This window comes from Echinops telfairi, unplaced genomic scaffold (assembly GCF_000313985.2).
Source record: "Echinops telfairi isolate 266 unplaced genomic scaffold, ASM31398v2 ScPeMD7_18;HRSCAF=68, whole genome shotgun sequence".
NCBI classification, from domain to species: domain Eukaryota; kingdom Metazoa; phylum Chordata; class Mammalia; order Afrosoricida; family Tenrecidae; genus Echinops; species Echinops telfairi.
The window spans coordinates 10938860-10951641 of record NW_022103915.1 but is presented as its reverse complement, the minus strand read 5'-3'; the positions used below and the strand labels follow the sequence as shown (position 1 = coordinate 10951641).

Here is a 12782-nt window from a genome sequence, read left to right as displayed (position 1 = left end):
GTTGCGCCTTAGGCCACCTGTAAAAGCATGGACAGCTTTGCTCTCTCATTAAGGACCTGAAAATGAAGTCCTGAGATAGAGAAATAACATATCGTTTTATTGTGAATTATTGTTCACAATGCAACGTTCCACTGGGAATCTGGTGAAGGGTTATAGATCAGATCGGTTTTCCATTGAACAGTTCATACATTGTTTGTCATGTCATTGATTGCAATGCACGCATGTACCATCATTCATTCTGCGTCTCCTCTGTTCCTGTTTGCATTCCTGCTTCATTTCTTACCCTTCTGACCGTTATTGTTGCCCCTTGGACCTCAAACGGTTGAATATTCTCCCTAGTGTCACTGTTCCCCTTTCTAGACCTGTTTATGGTTTGACTGACAATTGAACCAGTTCCGGGACTGAAGGTGTGGCCAAGGCTCATGATCTGGGGGTGTTCTACCAGTCTCTTTCGAACCAGAAGATAGAATCATTTTTATCATTTTGAATTTCAGTCCACATTTTCCTCCCACTCTATCCAGGCCCCTCTTCTGTGATCCCTTTCAGCGTGTTCAGTATGGTAGCAGGGCACCATCCAGTTCTTCTGTCTCAGCGTGTGGGATCTGAGGTTCCCATGGCCCCTTAGACCTTTGTGACTACTTGTTTCCATAGGCCTTGACTCTCTTCACTGCTGTTGGCTTTGTCTGAGGAGAGACCAACAGTTGCTGCTCACATGGCCTCTCATGAGCTTTCAATACTCCAGTCTCTACTCCCAGAAGTAGGATGAAGAATGTGGCTTTTATGGACTATGGGATGCTAATCGCCCTTGGTATCATCCGAGACTAGGATCCCGAGCCCTTAGGCATAGTGACTCACTGCCTCAAGGTGTTTAGCTATAGTAAGAAGTTTTAATAACTTTGCCCCCTATTTGCTCACCTACCTTCATGGAGGTATTTGTAACATATATATGTCGAAATATCCTCTGTCAACCTTGTATGCAGATTGAATATAGCCCCATCTCTTCTTCCCACCCTTGTTCAGCTTGTGTGTCAATCTGCGTATTGACTTGTAGATTGTTTTGATAGCTGTCCTTACAGAGGGGTGTGTACGATAGTATTTACTTTGCTTGCCTTTAACTCTTGCACTGCTCTCAAGGTCTTCCTATGTGTAGACATCTATTAGCCTGGGGTAAGAGGAAGGCGATACACAGTAAGTGGGAGGTCAGCAAAAACAAAACATCAAGGCAAAGGAAGACACTGGGAAGTCCTGGCTTTTGAAGTGGGTCAGACGAAGTATTGAAAACGCCTTCAGATCTAGAGGTCTGCATGCATATAAGATGTGTCCTTCAAATTATTTTTGTCAACAAACCAAGTGCTCGCTTTTTATTTGCAAGTAACACCTTTTGAGGTTCTGCAGAGAAGAATCCAGCTTCTTCATTGCAAACTTTCCCTTTGACCTTTCCTTTTTAACTCCTGTTGTCAAGAAGGTAAACTTTTTAATTCACAATGTTCAAACTATGCTTTGTTTATAAAAGTCATATTAAGAAGTTACTGAGAACTGAAAAGAATAACTTGCATTTCACCACGGAAACATCACTTTTTCCAGTGAAAGAGCTGGGGTTTGAGATAGGGGTGTTTGGAAGAGGATGTTTCCACAGGGCAGAGAAAGCGCTGATTGCAAATGAACATTAATTGATGTAGGCAGCATTATTTTAAGGATAATAATAGAGCTGAGCGTCTCTCTCCTTCTAATGTATTTTTTAAGAAATTATACTTCATAATATCATGGATTGTGAGGCCTTATCCAGTTTCTTCTCCAACTACAATTTTCTCAAAAAGTCACATACCTGAAGACAAACATAAAGGTTCAGACCTTCACATTGACCTAAAGCAATAAAAAAACAAAACAAAAATCCCATGCCATTAAGTCCATTCTGACCCCTAGTGACCTTGTAGAGCAGAGCAGAACTGCCTCAAAGGGTTTCCAAGGGTTGGCATCCTCACAGAATCTGACTGCAGCACCTTTCTCCCGTGGAGAGGCTGGGAGGTTCAAACCATGTACCCTTTGATTAGCAGTTGAGTACTTTAACCATGGCGCCACCAGGGTTCCTCTAAAAGCAATAATAAGACTTAATAGACCATGGATAATTTAAAATTTTGCTACTACTGAGGGTGCATATGATCTATGGTATTTCAAAGACTAATAATACATAGGATAAAAGATAATGAAGAACCAGCGCAATGTATGAATGGCATTTAAATAATCATTAATATGTCCATACTGTTTTATTAACTCATGATAATTTTCATAAGGCAGACATTACGTTCTACATGAGCTTTAGGGTTGATTTGTGGGGGATAATCTGGAACAGGGATCCAAGGAGCTTAGTGTTATTCCCTTAGTTGTCAGCATATCTCTTAACTTCAGTGAGCTTTAGAGCACTCAGCTGTAAATTGATGAAAAGCATATCCTTCACAGTATGCATCCAGTGTTTGTTGTGAAGACCCAGGAAATAGTATTAGAAATGACGTTTGATTATTGTGTGATGCTGAGTAGTACATTGCTGTCAGTGATTGGATAATACTCATCTATCCATTTGCCTGCAAGGAAGCCCTGTAAATATAACTAGTATTCAAATTTGCCTACCAACCACTAATGCCCCAAATGAAGAAATTGAAGATTTTTTTACCAGCTTTTCCCATCTGATATTGATCAAATGAGCAATCAAGATGTATTAATAATCATTGGCATTTGTGATGTGAAAGTTGGAAATTACAAGGAAGGATTTATAGTTAGAAAATATAACCTTAATGATGGAAAGGAAGTTGGAGATCCCCTGATAGAGTTTTGTAAGAGCCACGACTTACTCATTGCAAATACCCCTTTCAATAATGTAAATGGTGACTATGCATGTGGCCCTCACAGATGGAGTACGCAGGAGTCAGAGTCACCACCTCAGTGGAAAGAGATGACGGAGAAGTTAAATAGAATCAGTCAAAACAAAGTTGGGGCCGATTGTGGAACAGCCCATCAATTACTCATGTACAAGTTCAAGGTGAAGTTGCAGAAACTGAAAACCAGTCCACAAGAGCCAAAGCATGATCTTGAGTCTTTCCTACCTGAATTTAATGATCATCTCAAGAACAGGTTGGATAAATTGAACACTAACGACCAAACACCATACAAGTTGTGAAATGAGATTAAGAAAGACAACTCAAGGCCGTTAAAAAGGCAGGAAAGAAGGCAAAGAGCCAAATGGATGCCAGAAGAGACTGAAACTTGCTCTTGAATGTAGAGCAACTACAGAAAGTAGGGGAATTACAAAATAAAAGCGATGAAGAGAAGATCCCCATGGGTGGGTGAGAAGACAGAGGAAAATCTAATGAAATGTGCAAAGACAGGAGTTGGAAAACCAAAGGGGAAGTACATGGTTGCCATTTCTCCAGCTGAAAGAACTGAAGAAAAAATTCAAAGCCCAAGTTGAAGGAAATCCAAGTTGAAGGATTCTGTAGGCAAAATGCTTATGTTTGTCTTTGTCAACTGCAAAGGCATTTGACCGTGGATCAGAACATGGCGAAGAACGGGAATTCCAGCACACTTCATCGTGCTCATGGGGAATCTCAAGACAGACCAGAGGCAGTCATTTGAAAAGAACAAGAGGGCACTGCAAGGTTTAACCTCATGGAAGGGGTGCTTAGGGGCTGTAAGCTTTCACCATAGTTATCCAGTCTGTTTGCTGAGCAAATAATCCAAGAAGTTGAGGTAAGTGAAAAATAATATGACTGATAGCGACCTCATGTACAACAGAACGGGTGGTACAAGAGCGCATAGTAATCAATGGTATTGAAAGAAGAAATCAAAGCTGAACTAAAGGCGTTGAAAAACAAAGAACACAATCATACCCAATGTGAATGGTGTGTGTGTGTGGGCCTAGAGTGGAGACCCAATGCCCATCTGTAGACAATTGGATATCCCCTCACAGAGGGGTCACAGGGAGGAGATGAGCCAGTCAGGGTGCAGTGTAGGATGATGAAACATAGAACTTTCCTCTAGTTCTTTGGTGCTTCCTTCCCTCCACTATCCTAACCTGAATTTAACCTTACAAATCAGATTAGACCAGAACATGCACACTGCTACAGATAAGAGCTGGAAACACAGGGAATCCAGGATAGATAAACCCCTCAGGGCCAACAAGGAGAGTAGAGCTATCAGGAGGATTAGAGCTATCAGGAGGGTGGGGGGAAATCGATCACAAGGATCTATCTATAACCCCATCCCAGGGGGATGAATAATGGAAAAGTGGGTGAGGGGTGACGGAGGACAATATAACAGATGGAAATAATAATCTATAACTTATTAAGGGTTCGTGAGGGAGGGAGGGTGGAGGAGTGAGGGGAAGAAATGGGGAGCTGATATCAGGGGCTCAAGTGGGAAGAGAATGCTTTGAAAATGATGATGGTGGCATACGTACAAATGTGCCTGACACACTGGATGAATATATGGATTGTGATAAGAGATGTAAGAGTCCCAATAAAAGTATTTAATAAAACAAAACAAAACAAAAAGCCACACCCACTGCCGCTGACCCAAGGTAGGGTTTCCGAGGCTATAAATCTTTATAGGATTTTTTTGCAAAGACTTTTTCACCCCTTTCTGTCATACAGCATGGGTTTGAACCTCTGACCTCGAGGTTAGTCATTCAATGCTTACTCAGCAGTGCACCCAGGGCTCTTGAAAGCTCCAGGGATTGACAGAATACCAATCGAGATGTTTCAACACTGGAGGTGTTCACTTGTCTATGCGAAGACATTTGGAAGATAGTTACCTGCCCAACTGTCTTGGGTTCCTCTTTCCAGGTGATGCCTTATCTTTGCTCCCTGAAAAAGTACAAGGCGAATGGGGTTTATTTAAATATATCCCAATGTATCGCTACTTGGCCTTTTGGCTAAGTTCAAGTCTAACTATATCCCAATTCAGACCACTTAACATTGTCTCCCATCTGAGTCACTCCAGTAGCTTACAAACTGCCCTCCCTGCTTCCATTTGTAGTTCTCCGACAGTCTTCTCTACCGAAGAGCTGGCAGTACTTTCAAATGTGTGTCCCATCAAAACCATGCAGGAGTTTCTCAATCACTTAGGAATCAAACCCAATGCTTTATTTGGCCCACAGGGGCGTCTACACTCTGCCACCTGCCTACCGTTCTACTTTCATTACTGCCATTCTGCGTCACCCAGGTTGGCTGTTTCGTAGTTTTCAGAAGGCACCAAACATACTTCCATGCTTCCCTCCCTGCCTCAAAGCCCCTTTCCTAGAGTCACATGACTTACTTCTTCATTTTCTCCAGGTCTCAGCTCAAATAGCACTTTTCCCCCCAGATGCCCTTTATTTCACCTCTAGCTCAAGAGAAGATCATTGCTCACTTTCTGTCTATCCCTTTACCTTACTGTATTTTTCGCCACAGGCATCTGCTTGTCCTTTTTGCTTGCCTGTGACTGTCCAACAGAACTTTCAGTGATGACGGAAATGCTCTATAGAACCCCGTGCTGTTGAATACACTAACCATTTGTCACGTTCTCATGGGCACTTGAAGTATATCTAGTGTGACTGAAGGACTGAAATTGATATGTTGTCTGGTTTTAATTAATTTCGATGATCATAGCCATGTGAGGCTCTGACTCCTGGTGACCATATGCATAACAGAATGAAGCATTACTTGGTCCTGCTGCATCTTCATGATTGTTGATGGGTTTGGTTGCCTTGTGCGTGCCTTCCAAAGACGTCATCTAGCAAACAGTGATCTGCTGTGGAGATCCCATGATAGAATTTTGTAAGAGCATTTGCATTGGCTAATTTCTAAACTTGGACTCGAATAAGGAAGACTGAAGAAGAATCAAGGCACTTGAATTATGGTGTTGGTGAAGAAATTTCAAAGTAGCACGGGCCGCTAAAAGAAAGAACAAATCTGTCTTGGTAGAAGTCCATCCAGATTGCTTCTTGGAAGCAGGGATGGTGAGACTTTGTCTCATGTACTTTGGACATGTGATCAGGAGGGACCGCAGTCACTGGACAAGAACATCATGCTTGGTAAGAGGTCAGAGAACAAGAAGAAGACCCTCAGTGATGTATTGACATCGTGGCTGCAAGAGCAGCAGTGATTGGGAGGATGTTTACAGGACCGGCGGTGTTTTGGTTGGTTGTACACAGAGTCCTCATGAGATGGCACTCAACAACAACATGGTTTCTGAAACAGATATTTCCAGGCCTTTCTTCCTTGTCTGATTTAGTCTGGAAGTGCCACTGAAATTGAGGTGTTATGGGGACCTTGCCTGAATTTGAAATATTAGTGGCAGGCTTTCATTATCATAGTAACATGCAAGCCACTAAAGTGTGATCAACTGCCTGATAGATTGGCAGCACACAGGACTGGAATCCACCATCTTGGACAACACAGCTCTAGCATCTAAGCCCCATGAGGACAAAGACTTCATCATTTTACTTGAGGGTGTAGTCCTTGGATCTGGACAATGTATGGCACAGAAGGGTATTGAAATGATACTTGTTAAAATGAGTCAGTGATTAGAACATTTGACTAGGGCTATAGTCCTAGTAATTAGGTTGGCGATCTCATGTGAATAATTTGATCTCCCCTTGATAGAATGCTGTTTTGCCATGTACATACTTTTTGTGAGACTGGAGATTGAACTGAACATGATAGTACCATAGAAACTATACAATACAGTCAAGATGAACGTATCATTACTGTTCATGGGCGAGAGAAGTTGGTGGTAATGATTGTATTTCTGGGGGATCAGAGGCTAGGGCTGAAAACATTTCTTTGTAGTCTCTGAGCATGGTATGAAATGTAAAGTTTTCTTATTTTGATGAATTCCCTCCTTCCTGCTATTTCATATATTTTTGGCTTTCTACTCCCTCCAGGGGACAAGCTGCACATCTGTTTACATCATGCCTTTTTAATCAGATTCAATAAATGATGTGTGCCTGTGCACGTTTATTAAATTAAAATTGTGCTGATTTTGTCTGTCTGTCAGAAGGCTGAGAAATTGCAAGATACTGTCTGTTTATGTAAGCACGGAAGCCAATTACCAAGAGCTGGAGCCAGGGGAGCACATTTGGCTTCATAACTGACCATACTTGAGGGAGAGCGTGGATATATGCAGGGGTAGAAGGGACATCCAAAGGTCACTGAGCTCTTGGGCTATTGTCCAGATAGACTTAATGTACATCATCCGAGACATTTGGGCATCTCTCCCATTTTATAGGCCTCTAGGGGCAACGATCCTTACTCAGTCCTTCCTTACCAGCCTTTTCAATGTTTAGAAAGGCTCATTCCTAAAGGTTTTGAGGTGAATTTAAACAAAGATGAAAACACTCTAGCCCCAAAAGGAATGGCTAAAGATGTTGGATGTATGTTTCTTGAGTATATCTGAGTCTTGACTTTGTGTTAATTTTAGAAGGGGTTAAGAAGCCCTGTAACTATTCTTTCCACACCTGGACACCTTACTGGGTAATTCTTTTCTTATTTTTCATCCCTCTAGTAGTCCTTCTTAAAGGAGTAGGAAAGACAGGTCTAAAGCTAACTTGGATCAGAATCACCAGATATGTTTACTAAGCATGTCACTTTTCTGCTTCCCAAACTAGTGGCATTGGATTCTCCAGATGAGTGCCCCAGGAAGCAGCAGCATTTGAAGAAGTTCCCTGTCTAGAATTTGAAAACAGATTTGTCTAGAACCTTGTACTTGAGATTGGTTCAAAGTTCTTTTTCTTTGACGCATTATCTTTTCCCTATGTATGAGCAGTGAACTGATCTTTATATCTCTGTATATTTATTAATAATTACTTGTATTATCCAGCCAACCTAATTTGTCTCCCCGAGTACCACCTGCTTGGTCGATAAGCCTAGCTCCATCAGAAAGTGGTTAAGAAAGTGGACATTGGTCTAAAGAGCTGCAGTTTAGCTCTGTGTTTTCTGTTTCTGCCAAGCTATTCTTGAGGCCACTGTTCACTATGGGGTCTAAGGTACTTAATGTTAAAACAATTGTTAATTTTACTTTGTCTTCTGCACTTTATTATAATGACTTGTTATTAACTAGCATTATAATGCTTCTGTTGTACATGTGGTTTGCTCCAAGTTACCTTATCCTTTTTGTATATAGATGAAATATTATCTCCATATATCATACTTCTATGTAATATTTAAAATCAGATTTTGTGATTATCTGTTTGTTTTTTAAATGCATTGGTCATGTGCAATTTATATAGAAAATTGACAGTTGCCTTTTTTGAGAGCTCTGTACTCTCTATAGAGACTCCTGGGTGGTGCAAATGGTCGAGCTTTGTCGCTTCTAACTAATAGGTTGGTGGTTCAAACCCACCCAAATGTGCTTTGGAAGAAAGGCTTGGTGAGCTGTACCAGAAACTTTATACCTTTGAAAATCCTCTGGAGGCAGAATGGACTTGATGGAGACTGGACTGGATACTGAGTTTTCACGGTCATGCTTTCTTGACAATGTCTCACACAAGCCCATTGACAAGCCCACCGACAAGTGCCTTCTACTTCTGTAATCATCTCTGACAGCTGTGAGATGAGTTTTGAAAAAAATTAACTCGATTTCTCACCAAATGCTTGTGGTCTAGAACAAACTGTCCAGCCATAACATTATTCACAGATCCAAAAGTGCTTTCTTTTATTTTAATTTTTAACAGCTTTATCGACATGTAATTCACATGCCCTACAATTCAATGGCTTGAATGCATTAAAAAGACGGGTGCAATCATCACCGTAGTCAATTTTAGAACATTTTCTTTATTTTTGTACTCACTGTTGTTAGCTCCTCATTCCAACTTCCTCTGCCATAGCGCTATAAAAGTAAGAATGTAGTTATTGTTGCTATAGATTTTCCTATACTGGATTTCATATACAGGAAATCATACAGAAACCTCCCCAAACAAAATAAAACAGAAAAACCTCAATTGCAAAGAAAACAGAAGATAATAAAAATTAGAAAGAACAAATTAAGAATGGATCAAAAGGGAAAACAAATAAGATGCTAAATTTTAATCTATCCACATTAGTGAAAAAGTGCTTTATTTTAAATAAGACATGTCTGTGAAGATGGTAGGCTCTAAGAATTTCTAAAAAATGGTTCTCAGAATGATGAAGACAGTGCTGATAGAGGTACATATGAAGGTTTCATGATTAAAACTATTTAATAGTATGTGAGAATGGAAAATAATTCTTAAACTGATAGATTCTTTTAATAAGTTATAGGTATAGCTACATTAATAATCTCTATATTAAAGTTGTCTATTTCCTTTATCGTTCAAAAAGTTGACACATTAGAGTTGGGTTTCAAACCCATTCATTTTTACTTGTCTTAATGGGATACATTTCAACAGGCCCATATATTTGGTGACAGAAAAATTCCCTTTTCCTTTTCCACCTAGATGGGAGCAGAGATCACATCCAAGTCTAACTGGAACCAGCCACTATGTCACATTTTAGTATTGTTCCTTTTCCTTGTAGATTGCCCCCGAATGTTTGCTATTGGTGATGATAACATAGCATTTGTTTGCTAGTATACATTTTGTGGTCGTATTTGTGTGAAAATTCCATTGGCTTGGTTGGAACTTATAAAAGTTTCTTCTCAGCTCTCACGCTCTATACAAAATAGCAAGCATGCATACAAACTGTCTAATCAAAGCAATTTTGGTTTTAGTGGGGTCCTCGAGGCGAGAAGGTGTTCCTGCCCACGTTAATCTTTCTGCATCCTCCATGTTAATGATTGCAATGCAGTACACATCCAATCCAGGTAAGTGGACATTTGAGTTAATTAACTTATTCCAAAACCAACAATTAAGCAAAACATTAAGCAATCAAGTGAAATTCATGGGAAAAGGACTTCTTTGGGTTGAATAACTAATTGTTAGAACAACCTGTGTTTGGTAGCAATAGGTTAGAAAACAGACTTTTAAGTTGAAGTAGATTTCCCTTGCCTATTGCTTTTAGCTTTTACATGTTGGTCTGCCAGTCTTGAGGTCATCAGTTCAAAGCCACCAGGAGTGCCATGGGAGGAAGATGAGGCTCTTATAAAGATTTACAGTCTTGTAAACGGAAAAACCACTTGCAATTCTAACAGCCAAAGATAAGCACTGTTACTATTTTGGTGAATTTTCTACCATAGTGCTGCCTGAGCATCCTTGCACATACGTTTCTTACAGTACTTCCAATTACTTCTTTAGAAGACATTCATGAATGAGGGACTACTCTGTTAAAGGTTATGAAAGACTGTAAGCTTTCTCAAACGTTGTATGTGAAAGTGCATGTTTCTCTGTACCCTAGAGGCATGAATATTACAATAGACACGATATAAAGTTGGACAGATGAAAAATAAGACCTCATTGCTTTCGTTTGCGTTTTCCTTGATTACTAAGTGATGTCAAGTAGGCTTTTACTGATCTGCTTTCTTTGATCTTCATTAATTCATATAATTGATGATGGATATTGGAGTCACATGTTAAGAGATGGAATTCAGTTTTTGTTCTTTAAAAAATATTTTTACTTGGGAGTTAATACATATATCATATCATTCCATCGTTCAATCACGTCAAGCAGTATTGTGCAATTGCTGCCACACTCAGATTCCAAACATTCTTTTTCTTTCTGAACTCCTTGACTTTGTCGCCCTTATTTTTGCTTATTTTTAAAGAAGGCAAATTTTGTGGCACTGCTTCTTGCCTTCTATTTAATTACACACAAAATATACTTTATTTCAAAATCCGTGGCTTCTGAGCCTTGAGTGTCATCTTATTCATTATCAGCAACTTTTATTATCATTATATGAATTTAATTAAATATATGAAGGTATTTTATGGAAAATTATACCTATATTTCACACTGTCTGGCTTAAAAACATCACATATAATTTACACTTATTATGTATTATGTTCTGGGAAGAAACGAAACACTTTCGTTTAGAATCTAGTTAATGAAATTCGTGTCATAGATTTGGCCTTCATTTCTAAGTTGGAAGGCAGTCAAGGAGGATGGGTACAATGCTGGGTGTTGAAGTTAGACGCTATCTGAAGTTAGAGGAGGTTCCTATATGCAATCATCCAATAACTGGCAGTTATTGTAAACTTGGGAACGCTCTATAAGCTCCTTAAGATTAATTCCTCATCTATAAAGTGGGAATATTCTTGTTGTACCTCTAAAATGTTATTTTGAGGATTAAACCAGTTGATGTATGCAAACTCCTTATCTAGCATAAATTCTCAAAAATGAGCCAGTTTCCTCATGGTCTTGAACTTTTCGCTGGAAAACCATTGTGGTCAGATAGACATAATTCTGTATTTGTTCATGGGGGAATATTAATAACCAGATTCTGTATTCGGGCACAAAGCTAAACTTATGATGTGGGACATTGTTCAGAAGTAACAATTTCACTAGGAACACCCTTGGTCTGAATAGTGTAGCGTATTATTCTATGATTGAAATTTTTGTTGGGAGAAGCCGCAAGTAGCAATGTGGTCCTTGTAGCTGGTTGTGCATCAAGGTTGAAGCTCATTGAGAACTTCCTTTGCACACGGTTCTGTACTAGACATTCTGAAAATTGCACAGAAATCTAAGATAAGATGCTTACACTGGAACTTGTCTCTAAGTTGGAAGATTAGGAATACTCCTCAATCATTAATTCACACTGAAAGGTACTATGTGAAAAGTATCAAATAAATCTTATACCAGTGGCAGTTGTTGAGTTGATTCAGACTTACGATGACCCCACGTGTGTGCCAGAGGAGAACTGTGCTCACCGAGTTTCCAATGGCTACCTTTTGAGAAATAGGTTGCCAGGTTTTTCTTACTAGGCACTCCTGGATGGACTTGAACCTCCAATGGTCAGCCAAGGGTGTTAACTGTTGGCAGCGCCCAGGAATGCCAAGTAAATACTATGGCCAGTGCTAAATGCTAATTCATCAGAAAGATAATTCTATGAAGTGATCATGCCACTTGAGCTCAGTATGAGTCTTAAAAATATGGATAGAATTTAATGGAGTGTATAGATGAAATATTCTGGGAAGAAGAAGCAGTTTAAATACATTGACTTTTCAGTTCTGCTCCAGGGACAGTTAGTTTACCACTCTGAGCAACGTTCGTATGATAAACTCATGGGGCATGGCACTACGTAAGAAATAGGACCGTGGTCCATCAGAGAATTCGGTGATGGCTTAGGAACAAGATTCTGGTTCTACTTAAAAATCATATCAGTGGGTGCCCACTCTACTGACACAATCACTGTAGATAAACGTGTGCATAAGCAAATGTGGTGAAGAGAGCTAAAAGTGCCGGGCTATCAAAAATAAAGGCTTGAAGATAAACAAGTGGCCATCCAGCTGAGAAGCATCAAAGCCCACATGGAAGAAGCACACCAGCCTGTCTGACCACGAGGTGCAGAAGGAACCAGTTATCAGACATCAAAGAACTAAAAATCAGATCAGTAGGTGCCCACCTTCCTGATATGATCACTGAAAAAAAGGGTGTACATAAGCAAAGGTGGTGAAGAAAGCTGATGGTGCCTGGCTATCAAAAGATATAGCATTTGGGGTCTTAAAGGCTGGAAGATAAACACGTGGCCAACTAGCTCAGAAGCAACAAAACCCACATGGAAGAAGCACACCAGTATGTGTGACCACGAGCTGTCGAAAGGATCGGGCGTCAGGCATCAAGGAACAAGAAATCATGTCATTGTAAAGGTGGGTGAGTGCAGAGTGGAGACTCAGAGTCCAT

General features: G+C 40.0%; 1 protein-coding gene across 11 annotated transcripts in view; it reads left to right on the top strand.

Moving 5' to 3' along the window:
- Positions 1 to 12782, top strand: part of UNC79 (unc-79 homolog, NALCN channel complex subunit) — a 299617-nt gene that overhangs the window by 71768 nt on the left and 215067 nt on the right. For all 11 annotated transcript variants that reach the window (XM_045288090.1, XM_045288086.1, XM_045288091.1 and 8 more), the window contains one exon: positions 9718 to 9810. In XM_045288090.1, the coding sequence (XP_045144025.1) occupies positions 9718 to 9810 (93 nt within the window). The remainder of the gene's footprint in view (positions 1 to 9717; positions 9811 to 12782) is intronic.